The sequence below is a fragment of the Manis javanica genome, chromosome 5, assembly GCF_040802235.1.
Source record: "Manis javanica isolate MJ-LG chromosome 5, MJ_LKY, whole genome shotgun sequence".
NCBI classification, from domain to species: Eukaryota; Metazoa; Chordata; class Mammalia; order Pholidota; family Manidae; genus Manis; species Manis javanica.
This window is the reverse complement of record NC_133160.1, coordinates 26,590,259-26,611,958: the sequence shown is the minus strand read 5'-3', so window position 1 is coordinate 26,611,958 and position 21,700 is coordinate 26,590,259. Positions and strand designations below refer to the sequence as shown.

At 50.7% G+C, this 21,700-nt stretch overlaps 1 protein-coding gene and 1 pseudogene across 1 annotated transcript; one reads left to right on the top strand and one right to left on the bottom strand.

Annotated features, from left to right (window-relative positions):
- Window positions 1-621: 621 nt before the first annotated feature.
- On the bottom strand, window positions 622-21,147 carry LOC140849714 (WD repeat-containing protein on Y chromosome-like). The gene is given in 15 exon segments (XM_073238057.1): window positions 622-1,087; window positions 1,656-1,877; window positions 9,895-10,026; window positions 11,259-11,451; window positions 12,279-12,473; window positions 13,242-13,327; window positions 14,072-14,299; window positions 15,524-15,589; window positions 15,592-15,636; window positions 17,021-17,158; window positions 18,665-18,712; window positions 19,833-20,003; window positions 20,049-20,258; window positions 20,339-20,467; window positions 21,133-21,147. Coding segments are annotated over 15 exon segments (2,058 nt in total). The 3' UTR covers window positions 622-907.
- LOC140849494 (uncharacterized) lies at window positions 2,154-7,952 on the top strand (annotated as a pseudogene).
- Window positions 21,148-21,700: the final 553 nt, after the last annotated feature.

Sequence of the window (21,700 nt, the reverse complement as noted above, 5' to 3'; positions counted from 1 at the left end):
CCCAACAAAGAGGATCACTTCTGATAGGTTTCTGTGTTTTTGTACTTTATATGAATGGAGTTATAAAACACATAATGTATATTCTCTTGTGTCTTATTTCTTTCACTTAAATTGTTTAAAGAATTGCTCATTTTGTGTTGAGTAGTTGCAAATCATTCATTTCCAATGCTGGATATTGTTGTATATAGTGCATATATCACAATTTATTTTTTCAGACTACATTAATTAGGCATTTGGGGTTTTCCAAATGTGGAGTTATTGCACATAGTAATTCTATCCACCCTCTTATTTATATCTTTGAAAGCACATATTCCTCTTGTGTATTAGAAGTGGAATTGTTAGGTCGCAGAGTAGGCATATTCAGCTTTAGTAGCTACTGCCAAACAGTTCCCCAAAATGACTATTCCAAGTTGCGTTCCTACCAGCAGTGTAAATTACAGTTGATTTATATCCTTCTCAACAGTTGGTATTGTCTGTCTTTTTAGTTTTAGCCATACTGGGGTGTGTGTAGTGGTATCATATTGTGATACCACTCTAATTTGTATTTTTCCAGTAACTAATGAAACAGTGCTCACCTTCATAGTCATCAGGGAAATATCAAGTGATTTTTAAACTATATAAATGGTATTACCTACCTGAGAAAATACATAAAAATTTTCATTAGTTTTAAAAAGAATTCATGACTCCAGGGCTCTCCTTGCAGAGATCAGTGCCCATGGAATGTGTTCGTATGTGTGTGTATACATGTGCATATGTATGTATGTGGGTATATTTGATGCTTAGACACTTGTGTTTTACTGTTTAATGGTGACTTAAGGTTAACAGAAACTCTTCCACAACCTTGAACAGGAAACAGAAAAGACAGAATCTCAGTAAAAGAACTATGATCCCAGCTCCTTAGTGGAGATCAAAGGCACTTTTCTGAGCAGCCACTCAGTAACCTGCCTACCTCCTTCTCCTTCAAGGGGATGTAGTATGGGAGGCTGATCTGGCCCTGTTTAGGAATTAAGTACTGGAACTTGTTTGTTCTACTGGATTGGAATGGCCGCTTGTCAGTGAATGTGCAGTAATCCTTGCTGTCCCAGATCTAGGCACAAAGTGTGAGTTAGTGGCTCAGCACACCCTGACCCCCAACACCAGCTCATTCTGTGGGCTCCTCCCAGACCATTTCTCTTCGCCTGAGGGGCAGTTCTTACTCACATCTATGCAATACCCAGACACTCAGGGCCAGAAGGGGCCCAAGGGATCTCTCAGGCCAGATCTGAGCTAGCATGCAAAGAGGGTTTGACTGGCCGAAGGACAAGACAGTCTTGCCTCACGTCTCACCACAAAGCACAAAACCAGTTCCTGAGACAGTTGATCGCAGATGAGATGCACAGCTCGGGGGTGAGGGAGCTGTAGGAAGAGAACGATAGAGTGTGGGACCCACTGGGAATGGCTTCTTTGGAGGGGCCTTTTGAACCAAGCCCGCATTCATTTCACTAGGCACACCAGAGCAGGAACGGACTTCAGAGGTAATCCACCCTGTTGCCCACTGTTTTACAAATGAAACCAGTCCCAGAGGAACTAGGGCCTAGGCCAGTGTCACATGTGGCCAAGAGGGGTCAGAGCTTGGCTGACACCAGTCCTCAGCCTCAGTGCCCATCCTTCCTCACCATGATGTGTCCTTTACAGTCCCCTGTGACAAGGATCCAGTCATTTTCATCAGTGGCCATGGAGCCCACGACCACATCCCCGTTGTCTTCAAAGTCTACAGGGAACTTCCCCAGTAGGCCCCCATTCCCGTGTATGGACCAGGCATAGATGTAGCCATCCATGCAGCTACTCAGCAGGGCAGCCATGTGTGGCAGGCGAGGCCTGGTTTGCAGGAAGATCATCTGTGCAAGAGGTGCACCCAGGGGTGCTGTGAGCCAGGCTCACCCTGGACACGGTGCATGGTGTTGGGGGCCCAGGCAAGTCACCACTCCCATCTGGTCCCCAAATTTCCTAGATGCCCCATGAGAATGGTGATGGTCTACTACCCTTCTGACCCAGCTAGTGATGAGGAACATTTTCTACACTATGAGCTCCTTAAGGGCAGGAATGTGTATCATTTTTGTTCACTACTTTACCCCAGCAAGTCCAATGGTGCCCCACACATAGTATGTGACCATGAGTGGTTATTGAATGAAGACATACAAGTCTGATTTATCCTAAAACAAACAAGATTTTCTAAGACTTGTAATTCAATTTAAAGTGGTTTGGAGAACAAACTCATTCCCTTTCACGTATATCTACAGTGAAATGTCATTTCCAGCCATTCACCAAGACAGCATTTTAGCCAAGTTCCTCAGGTCTTGTTTTGATTATGCCCTTTGCTAATTCTCCCCTTTGCTCACTTTCACTTTACTTGCCACTTCTCTGCCCATGTGGGGACCACGGTGGAAAGTGACCCTGCACAGTGGACATGAGAAGATTCAGCTCCTCTGCTGGCTGCCACCCTGCATGAGGCAGAGAGCACAGTCGGGTGGAAGTAGAGAGAATCATGCCAGATGGGAAATCGGAGGTTTCTTCACTCCTGTTAAGTCAGGTGTGGTAGCACATCTGTCCCCAAAATATGTCACCACCACCAACAAAATCTCAGTCATCTTTATTGTCAGAGAGGATAAAACAAAACACTCAACCCACTTTCCACTGATCCAGGTGCCAGGGTCACAAAACCAGGCGCCCCTGAACAAAGACAAAGGGCAAACATTTTCCTGCTTTATGCAAACATACTTGTGCATAGCACTAAATGTGGACAGCACAAACTGATGGGAAGAAATTGAAAGCACAGAATCCCAGAAATACCCAGAAACCAGCACCATTAAGATTTAAATGCATTTCCCTCCAGCTTTTTTCTAATCTCATTGTCTATGTAGACTTTAAGCATATATTTTTAAATTATGAAATATACATGCAAGATCAAACCAATTGAATAATAGAGAAGATCCAGAAAGAGATTATAGAAGAGTATAATATATAAAAATGATAGAATCTTAAGCCAGTGGGGAAAAGATAAACTGTTCAAGAAATGGTATCTGAACAACTGGCCACCAGTTTATTTTAAAAATTAGATTCATACATCACAACATATACAAAATTACTTAGATGGGACAAAAGCTGACTAAATATATATAATAGTAGAAACAGTTATAAAAAAACATAGGCTTTTCTGAGATCTAGGGATACACCATGCCTTTCTCTATTGTCACACACACAAAAAACAAAGATAGCTAGATAAAAATTAAATCTTAGGTCATAACACAAAGGCAGGTGAGATGACAATATCTGTAACATACAACAGGCAAAGGATTCATCTCCAAAGCATATAAAGAGCTCCAAGAAATTAATTTTAAAAAAAAGGACAAAGGATATGTAAATACAGAGGCAGATTTACCTGTGAAGTTCAAGGCCAAGGTCAAGTTCAAGGCCCTTCCAAGGTCCTGGGAGGAATAGCAACACACAGTGATTGTTACAACTGTCAGCTTTGTAGGTTTTGAAATTCGTTGTCATTCTTTTCTCATTCTAAATAAGTTTTCATGTTTGCATCTCATTTCTTATTCATAATTTTGTGTTATTTTTCATAAAGGCTGCCTCCCAAATGGGCTCCAAAACACATAGATTGGCCTTTTTTGTATGAAGCTATTAAAAAGAGTGAAGCTGTTTCACCTGTACTGAGAGGAAAAGTCCATGGTACATTACTAGGTTAAAACAAGAAAAAAGCTAACAGCTGGACTATGGTATCAAATGCTCCCAGTTTGGGTTGAAATCAAAACCATACCTGTGTGTACAGCATATAGGAAAATAAAAATAAATCTCAGAGATACACATTTACTTCTTTATAGTAGTTGTCATTTTTTAAGGAAATTTGAAAATTTTTGTCATCAGTATTCTCCAGGTCATTTCTCCTAAAATGTGATTCCTCACAGCTGTACAGGATTCCCCTAAGTGATGCATGTGCCATGAAGATCTCCAGATGGCATGTGCCATTTCTGAACTGGGGAAAGCGAAGGCTTTCTTCACAACCCTTCCCGATCCAGCCTGGGGCAGCCAGAGCAGGATGAAGGTGAATGAGCGGTAGGGACTGTGGCAGGCCTGGAGAAGGCCAGGGGCCATGGCACCACATGGTCAGGGCTGTGTAGCCAGGGTCAGGAGTGGGCACAGTGAAGAGGGGCACCGACAGGATGCTGGGCCCTGCACAGGACAGAGCAGGACCCACACGGCCAGGAGGCAGCTAGCCAACGCTATTCCTTCTGCACTCTGCACCCAGCCCCCAACACCTCAAACATATCCCCCTGCCCATTTTGGAAAGAACTCCTGAACAAAGTTGGGCATCCCAACCTCACTCAGCCCAGTGGTTCCAGATGGTTCTCAGCCACAGGGGACTAACAGTCTCCCTGGAGGCCCGTTCAGAAGCTGAGCCTACACATGAGCTTGACTTCATAGCTTTCAGAGCAGTTTGCCACCCCCACCAATTTGTCCTTCACCCCTAGGGAGGCAGCCGAGGACTGGGGCTTCACCTGCACACTGTAAGGGACACAGCTTTGCTGAATCCGTGTCCTAGCGTCCTTTCTGTCTTACCCATGCTCTTCTGACATGGCCAGACAGAAATGGTGGGAGGAGAGGCCTGACAGGTAAGACCCCCTGAAGTGTCCTTTCCCCAGCCCACCCTCACCCCCTCATCCACTAAGGAAAGCCTGGGGCCAAGGGTGACCCAAGAGCTGGGGACGCTCTCCAGGACACCATCCCGAGAAGTTTCCCTCTGTCCACTGTCCAGCTCCCCAGAGGAAAAGGACTTTGCTGCTTGAGGTGGGAGGTAGAACACTGAGAAGCCAGAGTGGGCCAGCCTTAGACAGTGACACACACACACACACACACACACACCACACCCCCACCATAGTGCCTGAAATCTCACCAACAGATATTCAGTCCTTTGCATATAACTTGCCGGTCAAAAATTCAATCAAGATTCATGTTATAAATCCATATGACACACATCTGGTCAGATAAAAAGCCCAAGGTATTCCCAACAGTGACAGTGACAAAGAGATAAGGACTCAGACATTAAAAACAAACAGCTCTGCAAGCAGGTCCTGGCTCAGCCATTTTTCTGGCAGTGAGAATTCTGGGCAGTCACTCCACCTTGTGGAGCCTCGGTTTTCTTATCCATAAAATGGGAATAATAATAGTACATACCTATCAGGACTGTTTTAGGGATAAAATAAAAATAATTCATGTAGGACTCCTCCTCCTCCCCGCCCCTGCCCGTGCAGGGAGTCAAGCTAGGGTGCGCAGGCAGGGCCGCGAGGCGGCTGCGGGCGGGGCACCGGCGCGGGGCGCAGGGGCCGGCGGGCGGGGGCGCGTGGCGGGCGGCCGGCACCGGGGGTGGTGCCTCAGCCAGCCCTCCTCCCGGGCTCAACCGGGAGGGGGCCTGGGCCGACGCGGGGCGAAGAGAGCCGCGCCTGGCCCCTCCCCTCCGTTTCCCCCCTCCAGAGTTGCTGTCTCCCCCGGGGCCGGACAGTCTTATGATCCAGCGGGTCCTCCTGGGGAGGCCGGGCCGGGGAGAGGGCGCCGGCACGGAGAGGCGGGAGCAGCAGGCGGGCAAGGCGACCGGGGTCCGGGCGGGGATCCAGGCAGGGACCAAGGCGCAGGCAGCGCCCCGGGCCCGCCACCCCCTCCTCTCGGGCCGGGGGAGCCGCTGCATGGGGCCAGGGGGACGCCCGTGCTGCGCGGAGCGGCGGCGGCGGACCCCCCAGGAGGGCTGGGGTTGAGCCCGGGTCCGGAGCGGGGGCTCCGGGAGGACCATGCCCGGAGGCCGGCGGGCCGCAGCATGGCTCACGGGCCCGGCGCGCTGATGCTCAAGTGCGTGGTGGTCGGCGACGGGGCGGTGGGCAAGACGTGCCTACTCATGAGCTATGCCAACGACGCCTTTCCGGAGGAGTACGTGCCCACCGTCTTCGACCACTACGCAGTCAGCGTCACCGTGGGGGGCAAGCAGTACCTCCTGGGACCATACGACACGGCCCGACAGGAAGACTATGATCGTCTGAGGCCTTTATCTCATCCAATGACTGATGTCTTCCTTATATGCTTCTCTGTGGTAAATCCAGCCTCATTTCAAAATGTGAAAGAGGAGTGGGTACCAGAACTTAAGGAATATGCACCAAATGTACCCTTTTTATTAATAGGAACTCAGACTGATCTCCGAGATGACCCCCAAAACTTTAGCAAGACTGAATGATATGAAAGAAAAACCTGTATGAGTGGAACAAGGACAGAAACTAGCATAAGAGATAGGAGCATGCTGCTATGTGGAATGTTCAGCTTTAACCCAGAAGGGATTGAAGACTGTTTCTGATGAGGCTATCATAGTCATTTTAACTCCGAAGAAACACACAGTAAAAAAAAGAATAGGATCAAGATGTATAAACTGTTGTTTGATTACGTGAGACATCTTCCGTGGCCAAGGAACTGTCCGTTTCTCTCAGAAAGCATATGAAATGCCATAGCTACACTCAGACCTCTGAGAATGAAGCAGTTTAAAATTTGAAAGAAAAAAATCCCACAACCCTGTCCTCAGAATTCTGTCAAGTTCACTAAGAATGTTTCTTAAAGGTACAAGAGCTGCAAACAGCATCTGAAGCCACAATCTATTATAAATACTTTATTTCAACTAGAAGGTACAATCTCTCAGGGGTTTCATAGTTTAAAAAGCTACAATCACATCATGCTGTAACTACATAAAAAACAGTGCTGTGAATGGAACTGTCTGGCGTAGACCATATGCATTTCTGCACAGTCTTTATGGAATCTGCACAAAGAAATATCTTCTCCCTTTGCTTCAATTAATTGTTCTTGTATGTAAGTTGCTTCCTATTCCAGTATATCCAGAGTGGCGAAATAATAAGGCCAGCCATGTAGCCAAAGGTCGCTCCAAGTGTACAGGAGATGGGCCATACCTGAGGAGAGAATGTATGAGATCAGAAAGAACAGATGTTTTATTACCACCTGAGCACAAGTTAAGTGTAACCTAAACATTTCTATATTAAAGCCTAATGTGCTTTCTTAAAGAATGCCAAAAGTGTAATAAGGCCATAACTGCATTTATCATGAACACTAAAAATGTACACATTTTAGTTAATGTGCATTTAACTGTAACAACGCTTCTGGCGATTGTAGATTTAGTTTGATGCTCCCCAAACTGCATGAGACACATGCTAAAATTACAAATTAAAATTTTGGATCAGACTTTGCCACAATCCTGGACTCAATTTAGCTCTCTGAACTAGTTGGTAATTTTGTTTCTTCATTTCCACATTGGCTTGTATATCAAATGAAATGATAAATGGGTATGCTGACCAAATCACAAGAAACTAAATCGTGTTAAAGAGAAAGACCTAGAATTCAAGTGTTTTACATGGAATTTATAACAAAGCAACTGCTTCCATAATAAAACTGATGTTACCTTTAAAAAAAAATAATACTAATAATTCATGTAAACTTTTAACAGATTTAATGATATAATTAATAATAGATGTATTATAGAATGTATAACAAATAATGTAACTGAAGAGCTCAATAAATATTAGCTGTTCTTTATATTATTATTAGACTGAAATATGACACAACACATCAAAAACTTCCCAAGAATGCATTTCTACTCCTACAGTTTTATACCTGAGAAACAGACAAGAGATCCAGAATTTATGTACAAGGATGCTCATGGCAATACTGCTTACAAAGGCAAAACCTAGAAACCTAATCGCCCATCAGCAACAGCAGTCTGGCTAGATAAATAAAATAATTCATTTTTAGGGCACAAAATAATATAATTTATTTAGTAGACTTGCATAGCAAACACCAGAACACTATGCAACTACGGAAAGGAAAGCTGTGGGTCCATAAACACCACCGCAAAAAAATGCCATCAGGTGTTGGATGAAAAAGAGCAAGTGGCTGAATAATATATATAATATCATATTACTTAGTGAAAAAAAATCAACAGGTACATATATGCATTCATACATGTCTGTGCTTGCATGTGCCCAGAAAAAAGCCTAGGAGAACATGTCTTAACAGCAATTGCCTCTGGAGATTTAGGAGGGAGGTAGCCATTCTTTCACTTCACACATTCCTATGAGGCTGGAATTGTTTAGTTTGAATGAAGGACACATATCACTTTTTAATTAGAGGGAGAAGGAGAGAAGGGCTATTTCTTGAACACCCCAAATAAGCTCCCTGTGAGAGCCTTTGTGCCTAAAGGTCCCTGTGCCTGGGTCACTGTCCCTCCAGATAGCTGCAGGCTTCATGCTCTGTGCAAATGCCACTTCCTCTGTAAAGCCCACCCTGACCACCCTATTTAAACAGCAGTACCCTCTCCCCCTCCCATGCCATTCTCCCTACCTCTTCCTAGTTTTCTTGTTCTCCATTGTACTCGCTCACCCTATGACCTCCCACTTATTTTACTGGCTGGTTCATTATCTGTCTCACCCTGACTAGAAGGTCAGCTCCAGGAGGGCACAGGCTTTCGTCTCATTCACCTGTGCCTCTCCAGTGCCTGGCAAGGGGCAAATGCTCAACGAATAACTGTGTGTACCCTCAAAATCTCAATCATATATAAACTAGTCACAGGCATGGCAGTTCAGCCTAGAAACCAGAGTCAACAATCCTGTAACATCTTTCTATGCTGATAGTAACCGCACTAGTTGGGGTGAGCATCTAATAATGCAGATAACTGTCAAATCACTGTTGTATACTTGAGACCAATACACTATTGTATATTAACTATTCAATAGAAAAATAATAATAACTATCTGTGCCCTGACAGGACTAGTCACAGTCAAAGGTGGGGCTCTGATTCATCTACCTTGGTCCAATTCTCGGACTGAAAGAGATGCGGTCTCATGAGCAATTCTGCTTCTAGGAGTCCATCCTTCTGACACACTCACACAAGTGCACAGAAATTTACGTACAAGGATGTTCAATGTACTGCCATCACGAAAGTTAAGAACTGGAACTAACCTGTATGTCTATCAATAGCAAACTGAATTAGTAGATTACAGCACATCTAAACTATTGGGTATTATGCAATTATTTGAAAAAATAAGATAACAAATATTAAGCCAAGTCTAAATTACTGATACGAAAGCATCATGATATGCAGTTAAATTTTTTAAAAAGCAAATAGCAGGACATAGCTACAATTTTACATCAGTAGTCTGAAAAGTTAAAGGACAGAGGCTAAACCAACCATGCTCTGCGGGATACCACCCCCATGTCCTCCAGTCCCTGGTCCCTGGAGGGGAATAAGGGGACAGTCCTTCCACGCCCTAACACAACCATAATTTGTACTTTCACTGGACTCATGGTAGGGAATTAGGAAATCCACATAATCTCTGAATGACTACTATATCTCTGCAGATTAAAGCTACAAGGGGCCTTAGGAGTCACCTCATCCAGCAGTGACAGCACAGTAAGGGGAGTCCATGGTCAGAAGCAGAAAGATACAGGAGGAAGGGAGAGCACAGGTGACCGATCCCCGCACAGGTGTCATACCAAACACCCCCGCAGGGCACAGAAGGGCATTTTTAACAGTGGACTCTGGAAATGGTCCTGCCTCCCAGGTCCAGCCCACCAACCAGGAAGGGACACTGCTCATCACCCTAGGCAGGCCCCCCACACCCGGGAGCTTCCCCCAGGCACAGCAGCCCTGAAGTTGGAATCCTGAGTGGTTCCATCAAATCCACCATGCCTTTCCATGCCCTAGGGAGAACCAGGCTGGACCCTACAGGCTCCCCGGCACAGCGGGTCCCAGCCCCTTTCCAACAGCTTGCCCCCAGCTCACACCCCACACCCTGCCTGGGCAGAGCCAACCTTCTCCACTGATGGGTGGGATTGCAGCAACATCTTCTGGAATTCCCCTTTGCTCCTTTCATTCTCTTGGATAACTGTCTGCCTGCCATGGGGATTTGGCAACATCTTGGGGCTGCCAGTGCTGAGAGGTTTCTAGAAAGCAAAACGGGCCTCCCAGGTCATCATGAGGGCTTCTCCCACCCTACGGAGGATCAGAGACCAGAGGCAGGTGCTGAAAGGGTGGCCACCACAGCCCCACTCGGTAGACAGTGCACCACCCTGTGAAGGCACAGCGGGGCTAACGGTGCTGGGCGTGACACACTGATGCTGAGTAGTCTCCACTGTAAGTTACCAGCAGCTTCTGCTCTCAGGGCAGAGGTTTGAATTTGCCTTTGGGGAAGGCCCCTTCGTTGTTCTAGAAGAGACACCCTTGCCTTCCAAAGGTGAGAATAAAGGGATGCACACCCATTGCTCTAGAAGATTTGAATGCAGGCGGCAACCTTGATATTTCAAAGATGGTATGAGTGTCTTACAGAATGGACAGCGTGTGCATCCTACAGCAGAATTGCGTCCTCTAGGTCATGTAGACCGCGGACTAGACTGCCATCTGCATGACAAGAATTGTGTGTTTGGGGAAGGTGGGGTTTCTCTTTCAGGCCTCAGCTCCCAGGAATGGGAATCAGACTTCAATTCCTGAGACAATCTGAAAGGCTCCCCATGCCCCACACAAGAGATTCCTGTATTCCCTGCTTAGGGTCAAACCACCCTGTGAGTAGGGGAAGGAGAGCTCCCTGTTCTTTCTCTCTACTCCTCCCAAAAAGGGACCATCAGTCAAGCCTGGAAGGGTTAGTCCTGGGGCACAGACAAGGGCTCAGATGGGCGGGAAGAGGTTTGCTTGCATCTGGGCATCAGGCCCTGGGCACCTGGTCTCCAGGCTGGTGATGCTTTTTGGAGGAGGTAGGCAGGCCTTGTGGCTCACCTCTGCCATGAGCTGGAGCATGCTGAAAAAGGATCTAACCTCTAGCTGTAGTTCTCTGGGTTGTCTTCTCTCCAGGCCCTGCCCCCAAGCTTCCAGAAACTGGGGTCTGGTACTGGCCATGCTCTGGAAGGGACCCTGCCCAGGTTTAAGCTGGCTAGACAAGGTGGGCTAATCAGGAGGTGCCCGGCCCAGGCTTCAGTGCTCAAGACAGGTGAGCTGATAGATCTAAATGTGCTCTGGAAAGTCTCTGAATAGGAAAAGAAACACACAACAGGTGGACTCAGGGAGCTGGACAGTGAAGGTGGCCACCTGGCTCGGCTCTTGCTCCCACCCGCAGGGGCACAGGCCCATCTGGCTCTTTGTCTCTGGGGTCATCTGGCTCCTTGTTTCTAGGGCGTCACATCACTGGGGGGGCTGACATCAGGTTCCGCCTCAGGCTGACGTTTGCCACAGTCTTGGCACTGGGGCTCTGGAGCTGCATGGGGGTTTTGTATGCCCATCTCTTGTGCCCCACAGAGGCCTTGGTGGACCTGGAACTCTCAACTAGACATTCGTCTACTTCTTGCACCTGTGCCAGGAAGACAGTGGCCCCTGGAGCACTACAATGTCCCAGAGGGAAAATTAATGCCCAATGCCAATACCAGAGGACCCTCTGGGTACCAGGCCTTAATGCCCAGAAAAGCATCAAGTGCCCTTAAAAGCATCGAGCCTTGGACAAGGAGCTTATATTACCTTGACCCCTGGCCAGTCATTGATGCACTAAGTACAACTAGGCAGGAGCCTGCTCCCCTCAGGGACTCAGCTTCCCCACCTGTAAAATGGACAGTAGTTTCCAAATATTTTTGAGGTTGTTTTTCATCTTAAGGAAAGCTCCAAGTACAAAAGCAGTTTTTAAAAACTGTGCTGCTCTGGGATCAGCTCCTGAAATAGCCTGCAAGCATCTCTCCCCAAAATGTTTGGGAAACTACTAGATGAAGTGACCTCAGAGTCCCCTTCTAGTTTTAATCTGCAAAGATATGGTTAATTCAGAGACTGTATGGGTTTCCTAACTCCCTACCATGAGCCCAGTGAGCCTGGAGACGGCATGTGTAATGGTGATGGGTTAGTTGGGAGCCAGCTTCAAGGAAAGAGTAATCTACTAGAGGGAACACGGCTGGCTCCACCAGAGTCAGATTGCCCGGGTTTGGATTTATCACTTCCTAGCTGTGTGACCTTAGACAAGATGCTTAACCTCTCTGTGCCTTCGTTTGCTCATCTACCAAATGAGGATGATTATGGAGACCACCACCTACCTACCTAGCTCCCACCCTCCTCCAGAACAAGTGGCCACCATCCTCTCTACTTCCTGGGGTGCTCCCTACTGCTTAGGCCCTACGAGATTCACCCACAGCTGAGAGAGGCGAAAGGAGAGTGTGTCCCTGCTGACCAGACCTCCTTGGGTGACTGGGGCAAGGTGCTCACAGAGGCATAGAAACCGAAGATGGGCTTGAACGTGTGGATGTTCCAGAAGATAATGTTCCCACTGCAGGAGGAGGTCCCGAGACACTGGCTCTGGTACGTGGCCATGCTCAGGATGTCCTCCCTGTGGAAGGTCTGCCAGTGGTGGGACAAGAGCACCGGCCTGTCTTGTGGATCTGGCACGCATGGCAAGAGGCAGGGGGGCAAGAGCTCAGCCTTCACGGTCCACTGGGGGAAACTCAAGGCCTATGGGATCCCAGGAGCTGAATCAGAAGACACCCTTGGGTGTCAGAGAAGAACTGAAGCTCTGTTCCTCTGACCTCACCTACTAAGTGCTTGCTACAAGGCCCTGTCCTGGGAGTTGGACAAAAACAAACCCGACACATTCGCCCCATTCAGTGACCTGAGTAAGGATTGAGGGTTAGAGCAGGGAAAGCCATGGCCCTAGAAAGGCCCTTCGACGAGGAAGGGGCCTGGCCCAGGCTGTTCCCTCTGCCTGGAATGCTCCTCTTACCCCAGGTGCTCACTGCTTCACTGAGACTCCTCCTGCCCACTCTTCAGGTCCCACCTCACCCCTTACCTCTTCAGATGAGCCTTTTCTGATCACTCCTGAGACTAATTCAGAGACCTGTACTTGTTTTGCACAGCACTCATTATGAATGCTGTTATTTGATTAGTGTCTGCCTCCCCTTAGAGACTCCAGGAGGATGGAGACTTCACTCTTGTTTATACCCATCTGCAGCACCTTGCACAAACTCTAGAATATATTGACCTCAAGGGGTGAGGATGAATGGATGGATGGGCAGATGAAGCATTCGACGCTGCCCACCACTTATTTCCTGCCTAGTGTTCCAACCACAAGCAAAGCTGGAATGGCGGAAGCTGTCTAAATGAGAGAGGGAACAGTCAGTCGCCCTTACTACCTGCATGCACCCTTGCTACTCACATGAAGTACGTGATTCTCCTACTCCACCCAGTCACGCAGAATACTTTGTTCATATGGATAATCCCACTAATCTGTTGAAAATGAAAGAAAGCCAAAGTCTAAGGCACCTCAGAGAAAATGGTTCTTGGCCCCAAATTCCCTCCTAACTGTACTAAGCAAGAAGGCAAAACTCTCCAGGAGGGTGAGAATTCCCTAGAGTGCCTTCACATCCCATTAACTCATTAGATGAACTTGGAGGAGGTAGAAAACGTAGATATCCATGTCTGTTTTATAGGGCAATAAGTGGGAAACAGACAAGTGACTTGGTTAAGGTCAAACAACTGAGTGATAGTATCTGGACCAGTACTCAGATCCCTAGCTTCTTGGCCAAGTGCTCCATCTCAGTTGGTTAAAGGACTGTCAATGGGGTTAGGAATGCTCAAGTCCCAAAGTGAGACTGCTCTGTAGACTGGCTTTGGCTTATGCCATACCCACAGACTGCCCTATAACCCTGTCAGGCAATTCACAATAGGGGTAAACAGGGTGGCTCTGAATCACCTGACCCCACTGCTAGAAATGCAATCCAAAGTTCTCATACATGGGGTAGGAAATGCTAACAAACTAGAAAAGCAGGGTAGTTACCATTGGTAGGACACTTATTAGGGACAGGCACTGTTACCTACATTTACTTCATGCACAAGGGCACAACGGCTCAGGGAGCCATGAAGCCTGGCAGTGCCTGTGCACAGCTGTTAAGGGCAGCATAAAACATAGTGTATCCCAGGGTCATGGGAGCTGTGCTTTGCTTCTTAAGAGGTCACCTGAATCACACAGACCTCCAGCTGGTCTGGGTTGGGGAAGGTGAGCAGGCATTCACCAGTGCTGTAGTTCCACATCTTTACGGTGCCATCACACAAACGCGTGAGCAGGTCCTGCTCTGACTCATCCAAGGACATTGCGGTCAGCTCCACATGCTGGTCACGAGTCACAGAAAACTCCACCATACTCCTGCCTGTCGCAGTCTCCCACACATTCACCATGCCATTCAGGCAGCCGCTTACCACCTGTGGGGAAGCACACAACTGGGGATCCTGGAGAGGAGAGTGTCCCCACTCCCACAGGTGGCTTCTGCCTGTTATGGCTGAGACTAGCTCAACACCCCTCCATACATTGAGAAGACAGGCATTCAGGGCTCTCCTGATGCCAGATAAGACACTCTTGTAAACTGGCCTTCCTCTGCTCTGTGCACAGGGCAGTACCAACAGCCACAGCTCTTTTGGAAGGAACCAGATAGGAGGAATCCCCTTTAACTTGGAAATAGAATGTATCAGAATCTATGCAGAGAAAGTCATCTCTAATTCAGAAAAGACATTTACTGAAGCATTAATCATGGGGTGGTGGGATGAAAGGCAGGGAAACCTACAGGAAATAGGCTAACTTTCCCCTAAGTAGGGACATGTTGAGAGTAAAGGATGGTCACCTCATACAACACAACATTTTGCTGCCATTACAGCCCTTGTATAGTAGTGGTAGGTGAGTTCTCTTTCTGACCACCGCTCCTCCTAAAAACATCTGAAAAAGCCTGAGAGGTAGCGGGGGGCTACAACCAACTGAAGGCGTGCGGGAGATCTAATGTGTGCAGTACGGTGGTGCCAGGAGCCCAGACGAGAGGGGAGTGCAGAGACGGGAGCTCTGGTCTTGGGTGGCCGAAGCTGCAGCAGATGCAGCCTGCCCTGCCCAGATCCCAGGCCAGGAAAGGCATCCCAGGGGAAGGAGGCAGCGGTCCCAAGAACCCTCTCTGTCCCCACACTTCAGAAACCATGTCCCCACACCATGTGCCCAGTTGCCCTGCCCAATGCAGAGATCTCTTCTCGGGATCAGGGTGCTACCCACAGACTGGGCCTCTCTTTCTTCCGACAGTGGACAAAGTCCAAGAACAGCTCCCCTAGAAAGTGGTGCCCAGGATCAGAACCCCCATGGTTAACTAGGAGAGCAGCCCACACCTAGCACACCATCTCCCACTCATGTAGAGATGCTGCCTGTGGGAACCGACCTGAGGCGGTGCCCAGGCTGCAGGTCAGAGGAGGCAGGAGATCCACTGGCCGAGTGGCGGACCTCCCACCTCACCACCGGCCAAGCCTCCACTGAGCTGCCGGCCGTGAGAGTTCGCCCCACCCCACCACGGGCACTGACTGCCCTTTGGCTGCTGATTCAGACACATCGGGAGGTCTGGGTCCTGCCTGTGTCACCAGGAATGCCTGCCCCAGAGATGAGTGTGGCCCACTCACCTGCTTCAAATTCATGTTGTAGAGGATGGCGCACAGGGGTGAGCTGTAAGTGTGGTCTTCTCCCGTCCATTCCCACGCCCCTGGGTCTCCAAGTACCCTTTTGGGATTCCAATCTGTAAGCGAGGAGAGGGGCAGACAGCTGGGCAGTCAGAGGGCTCTGCCCTCAGTGACTGTGCCCAGGGAGAGACTTTTCAGACATTAAGACATCCAGACTGTGCACGCACCTGAGCCAGCCAGGCCCCTCAGCTCCCCAGCATGCCTCTCACCCCTACTCCGTGGCCTCTACTCCCTGAGATCAGGACTCCCAAACCCTAGTGTTCTCATAACCCCCAAAGTCCAAGACCAAGTTCCCTCATGACTTCAGAGGAGTTTAAAGCCTCGATCTGATGTCCCTCCTCTGGGAAGCCTTCCCTGACTACCCTCTGCCCTGGGCCTGTCTACGGATCAATGTCTCTGTGCTCCACGAGCCACCTAACACATCTTCATGACAATACATGGCATTTTGTACTGAAATTCTCTGTTCTCCTTCTACTCTGTAGATTCCTTGAGGGATGGGACAGTGTCTAATTAATGTATTTTCTGCTCCTGACAAAGAGCAGGGATTTGATAATGTGATGACCTGAAATGAGCTTCAAAAGTCTACTTAATTCAACAAATGCTTGCAGCCACTCTGGCACTCAGCAGAGATGGAGGAACCCATGAAACTCACTATCTGGGGAGAGCCAGTCAAGGGCACAAGGCTGGCATGTGTGCCAGGGTGGCTGGCCAACAGGGAGTATAGGCCTCTGTTTAGCTACCCCTTCCTCCCAACCACAAATGACACCTCATCAGCCTTTCTAGAAGCTCCCATTCACTGGCTGCCCATTGTCCAGGCCTCTCCTAAATCCCCATCTTGTCGTTAGGCCCCACACCACCCTGGACAGTCAGCCCCTTGTGCTTCTCCCATATATCTTGTCCTCCGGGGGCAGGGGCAGGACACAGGGCACATGGGCACCAGCTAAGTCACAGCTCACAGACAGTCTTCACATCAGTTCTCTCCAAGTCCTCTCCAGAGGGACTGCTCAGGTGTGGGCCCTGCCTTCCTGGAGGGAAGTCATGATTTAGCAGGCAAGTCCCAAGAGACGGACAGGACACCTATGAGGGCCAATACTGAGGGGAAGGCATGGGACCAAGGGAGCTTAGTGGGGAGGCTCCTGACCCAGCATGGGGATCAGGGCGGGCTTCCAGGAGGAGAGTCTGGAGGATACACAGATCAGGAAAAGAGCAGCATCTGAGAGGGTGACAGGCTGGGGGCCTAGAAACAGTCTTCCAGGAAATCCCAAGAGATGGGATCCTCATGGGAAAGCCACACTCTCAGCTTCGTCCTCATGGCGTAAATAAAGCACCGTCTCGGGAGGGACAGGACATGACCATCCCTTGGGTGTCCTGGGGGACACAGACCCTGGCCACAGTGGCCACCCTCTATGTGTAGCCACGCCCCTGCTGCACAGCACTCACTGAAAAGGTGCTGAAGACCAGGGTGTTGTCGTTCGGGTGGAAGTGGGCATTGGTTGCAGGGCAGCTTCCCGGGGCAAACAACCTTTCACAGAAGGGCTGGTGGCATATGTGGTCCTCCAAGTCCCACACATGGATATTCTGCCGGGGAGGAAACAGGCAGAGGCCACAAGTGGGTCCTCAGGGATGCAGCTGGCACGTGAGGCTGTAGGGTGCTCATGGCAGCAGGGCCAGGAGTCCACGGCACCAGCACTTCCAACACACCCACCACACTACATGTCTGCCACCCACCGTACCCCTACAGCAGGGATGTCCCCATGCTCAGTTGTGGAGATCAAGGCTCAGTCACAGAGCCTTCCCCAGGGCCTCTCCCCTGCTCAAGCAAGGCCGGGCAGGTATGACCATAAGGATCTCAGCAAGCCCGTCCCTGTGCCCACTCCAGCCTCCGGGCCTACGGCAGAGGTGATGACGTCTGGCTCCCAGGGCTGCCAGCTGCTGGGAGAATTCGACAAATGCATGTGTCAGGCATGTGGGGAGGATGGCTGGGTGACCCCAAGGGTCCTGCCAATTCTCAATCTATTGAGTCCCAAAAGACAGAATACTGTCCCCTGAAGGGGGCACCTGGAACCATGGGCCCGCATCCCCACACTGGCCAGAATGCCCAAGCAGCCCAGCAGATGGGGTGGTTCCCTGAGCCAAGAGCTACAGAGAAGCAAGGTGCCAGGCCCTGAGCCAGGAGCCAGGAGCCAGGCATTTGAGAAAGGTCCTGTCAGGCCGTGAGGTCCAGCGCTGCTGGAAAGGGTCGCTGCAGACGTGAGAGGTCCACTTGGGTTGAGGGGGAGGGGTAGGGCAGGGGACTAGCTCCCATGTGTTATAGTGTGCACCTACTGTGTGCCAGACAGGACACTGTTCTTTTACCAGCAGTCTCCTCTAAACTACTCAACTCCCTGTTCTACGGAGAAGACTGAGACGCAGAAAAGGCCTTGCGCAGCACCACAGAGGAAGAAGCCAGGCTGGGCTTCCTGGGAACACAGCTCCAGCGGACTGCTCAGAGCTGGCCTCAGGCCTGTAGCGGGGGCTGTTAGAGCCCCCCACCTCTAGCGGCTTCCACCCGGAGACCTCCCTCCAGCATGTGGCAGGTAGGGGGCACCATCCGAGCTGGCTGTCCGCTGAGCATGCAGTTTTCCAGAATCGAACACTGCAGAATCCAGTCACGGCAGCACAGCACTGAACAGGCAGTCACCTCCACCAGCCTGCCCCTCATGCTTCTGCTCATGCATCCCAAGCCCTATTTTAGTCTCAGCTAGCTGTGATTAAGCACCCAAATGAGACACACACTAAAACATTTCTTTAAAATTTCCACACTTTCTGCATGAGACCAAAATCTAGCTGTCCCTGGACTTAAAATTCTGAATTTGGGAGGCATGTGGATCTGGGTGGAGGCCCCATATGTATGGAAGTCAAGAGATGGGATCCTTGAGGTCACCACCCAATCCTCAGCCCAAGGTCTCTGACTGAATGGGGTGCTGTCCTGTGGAACCACAGCCGTCCAAAACCTCCCTGACTAGGGGGGTCCAGGGAGACCAGGGGTCCAGGCCTAAACCCCTGCCCTGGGCAGCCAGTCAGGCCACGTGCGCACAAGCTCACCTGCGACTCTTCCTCTTCCCTCTGCCCAGGGTCCCGGCAGAGCAATTGCTAAGAACAGGGAGGAGCGGGCGAGAAGGCCCCTGCAGGGGGACCTCGAGGTATGACGCAGGCAGAGCTCCTTTCACAAGAAAGGTACCCAGCCCTTGGAACTCCTGAACACTTACTGCTCAGATGCCAAGTTCTGGTTTAAATGAACAAGGAGAACCACAGGCTCAACAAGCCCCAGGGCTTGAATGAAAGCCACGATTATGCTGCTGGGTGTCCCTTCAGGCAAGATCTGATCACCGTCATCCTGGACGCCCTGTGGGCCCCTCGGCAGTAGGCTGGATATGCCCTTTGTCATTGATGAGCAAGAAACCTGGGAAAGTTACTCATCTCAGAGACTTGGTTTGCTCATCTATGGAGCCAATAGCAACTTCGGGGGAGTTCGGGGGAGACGGGACAGTGTGCGGCCTGGCAGGAGCCACGCGAAGGTCTTTCCTGGTCATGCTGGAGTCGACATAGCCTACACTACCAAGGGACTTCCGAATTTGGGGCAAAACTGGTACTAGTGGGAGCAGCCTCTCTGGCCATCCACCTCTAGCCTTCCAGAGCCCACTCTGGGGATGCCCACACTCTCAGGAAGTGGCTGCTGGACTGTTGCTCAGTCTCATTAGGACTGACAGAAAGGGGGCCACCTCCAGATGCTTGTGCTGGAGATGGGCCCTCTGGGAATGCACAGGGCTTGCCCTCCACAGGAAGACATCTGGGTGAATCGGGGATGCGGGGAGTCGGAGAAACCCGTTCTCAGTGCCGAGGTGTTCTTCTCTGTTGCCTGGCCTGTGGGGTCCCAGCCACGTCCGATCAGACCACCTTGGCGCCCCAGTCACCAGGCCCAGCTGCCCTTCTGACTGATGGAGGGACAAGGATCTTCCCCGGGCATGCACCTGGGGACAAGGAGAATGCCTCCCCAGGCTGGGACAAAGTGGCTAGTAAACACCCAGGCCCTCCACAGCTGGAACCTCACACGCAGCCCATGGGTCCCCCCTAGTAGCAGGGGTGGCTGCCTACATTGGTGTGCTGGGAAAGCACAGGGACTTGAGAGCCTGGAGTCTGTTTTCATCAACCAGAAGCTTCTCCTGCAGCCTCGCAGCCTCCTGCTTGCTCTGGACTTCTGCCCATGCAGCACCTGGTCATCCAGCACCTTCCTCTTGGCCACGGAGATCTGCTCCTTGAAAGACTCGATGGCCTGTGACTGCCCCTGGTACTCCACAGCCAGCTTCTCCAGCTCGTGCACCCGCAGCTCGGCATCGCGGCACCCGTCCTGGGCCTCTTGCAGCTCCAGCCGGGGCTGGGCAGCCTGCACCTCCAGCTGGGCCCACCAGTGCTACTGTAGCCCAGCCACCTCATCCTGGGCCTCCTGCGGCTTCTGCCGCAGGCCCTCCTTCTCCTTCATGTGCATGGCCGTCTCGATGCTGCGCTTGGCCCGCAGGTTGCCCGGCTCCAGCTGGTGCTCCATCTTGATGCCCTCCATCCCTAACTTCAGCTCTCCGTTCTCCTTCTGCTGGGCCCCAGGGCCTGAGTTCAGGGTGGCCTTGAGGTCCTCCAGGGACTTCTGGTGGTCCAAGGGCAGTGAGTCCAGCTAGGACTTCCAGTTGTCCATGAGCCCCATTTCTCGCTGGTGGCCTGCTGGACTTTCCGCCACTCCTGCGTGTACTTCTCGTTGGCCACCCGGAGCTTTTCCACCTCCGCCTGGTAGGCCCTCAGGGCCCTCTCGTACTTGTCCCGCAGCACTGCTCTCTGCTCTCCCTCTGGTGCTCCTTGCTGGCCAACAGAAGCCGCTCCCGTGGCTGCAGTGTTTCGGTAGCCTCCGGGTGGGCGGCGGGCGGCGGGCGGCGGGCGGCCATCCCGAGTGCATTAAGCACTGCTGCAGCTCCTGGATCTCGCCGCGTCGCAGGGTTAGCTCCTCCTCCAGCTGCAGCACCCGTGCTCAGCCACCCGGGAGAGAGGAAGGCTGGGGTCAATGGGCTGTCTGAGGACTCCACAGGGGCAAGGCGGGGCCTCCCCACTCAAGGGCCCCAGCCCCACTGGGGGTGGGCCACAGGAAGGGAAGGGCGCCCACCTCCACCTGAGTGCCGGCTGTCTGTGGCCCTGCCTGCCACAGCCTCCAGGAAGACTTCCCTGGCTTGTACCCCAGTGATTCAAGGAGTCAACTGTCCTTGCTGCCCAAGGTGGCTTGGACAAAGCAGCAGTTATGGCTTTCTCTACGTTCATTCTCTTTTTAAAGAGCAGAGATGACACGGAATTTTGCATTGTCCTGCTCTTGGAAGGTCCCCAGACAGTTGGGGTTGAATCACAGGGGCCGTCCGGAGGGCGTGGCCAAGGAAGGGTTTAATGCCTAAAGCAGAACAAAATTCGTGCTCCCAGACCTACCTTCTGATGGAAAACCCTGAGATGAGAAGCTTCATCCTCTAAAACTCCATCCTGACCTTGTCAATGGCCATCAATTTGGAAGCAATGTATTTAAAAGTTTTAAATCTTTTACCCGCTTAAAAAATTTTGTTTCTGAAGTGATGATCTTTAGACTTCAGTAAACCTGTTTTTGTTTTTGTAATCAGGTTGAACCCTAGCCCAACATGCCCGTGTGGAGGACTAACACCTTCTTACCGCCACTCGGTCAGTTTCTGCAAGCAGCCTTCATGCGCATGCGTGTCTAGTGCATGACACACCCTGTCACCCAGCAATGGCCAGTGCGCGCAAAGGGACCCAGTTGCCAGTGCATACACCATTCACTCGTGGGCTTAGGACGACCTACAGAAACTGACTGCTGCCCACCTCCCAGCCACATGCTGCTTGTGGTGGTTTTTCCCAATCACTGCTGGCAGGCTGTTTGGCTGCTTTGCTGAGACAACTACAGCTGGGCTATGTGCTGGGCAGGGCTGACCAGCTATTTGGATGTACGTGCCTGCACAGGGGGCCTGCCCTAGCACGTGAAGAGGTCAGCTGGGCCCAGAGCCTGGACTCAGAACCAGGCCCTGGCTTAGCAGGACCTCACCC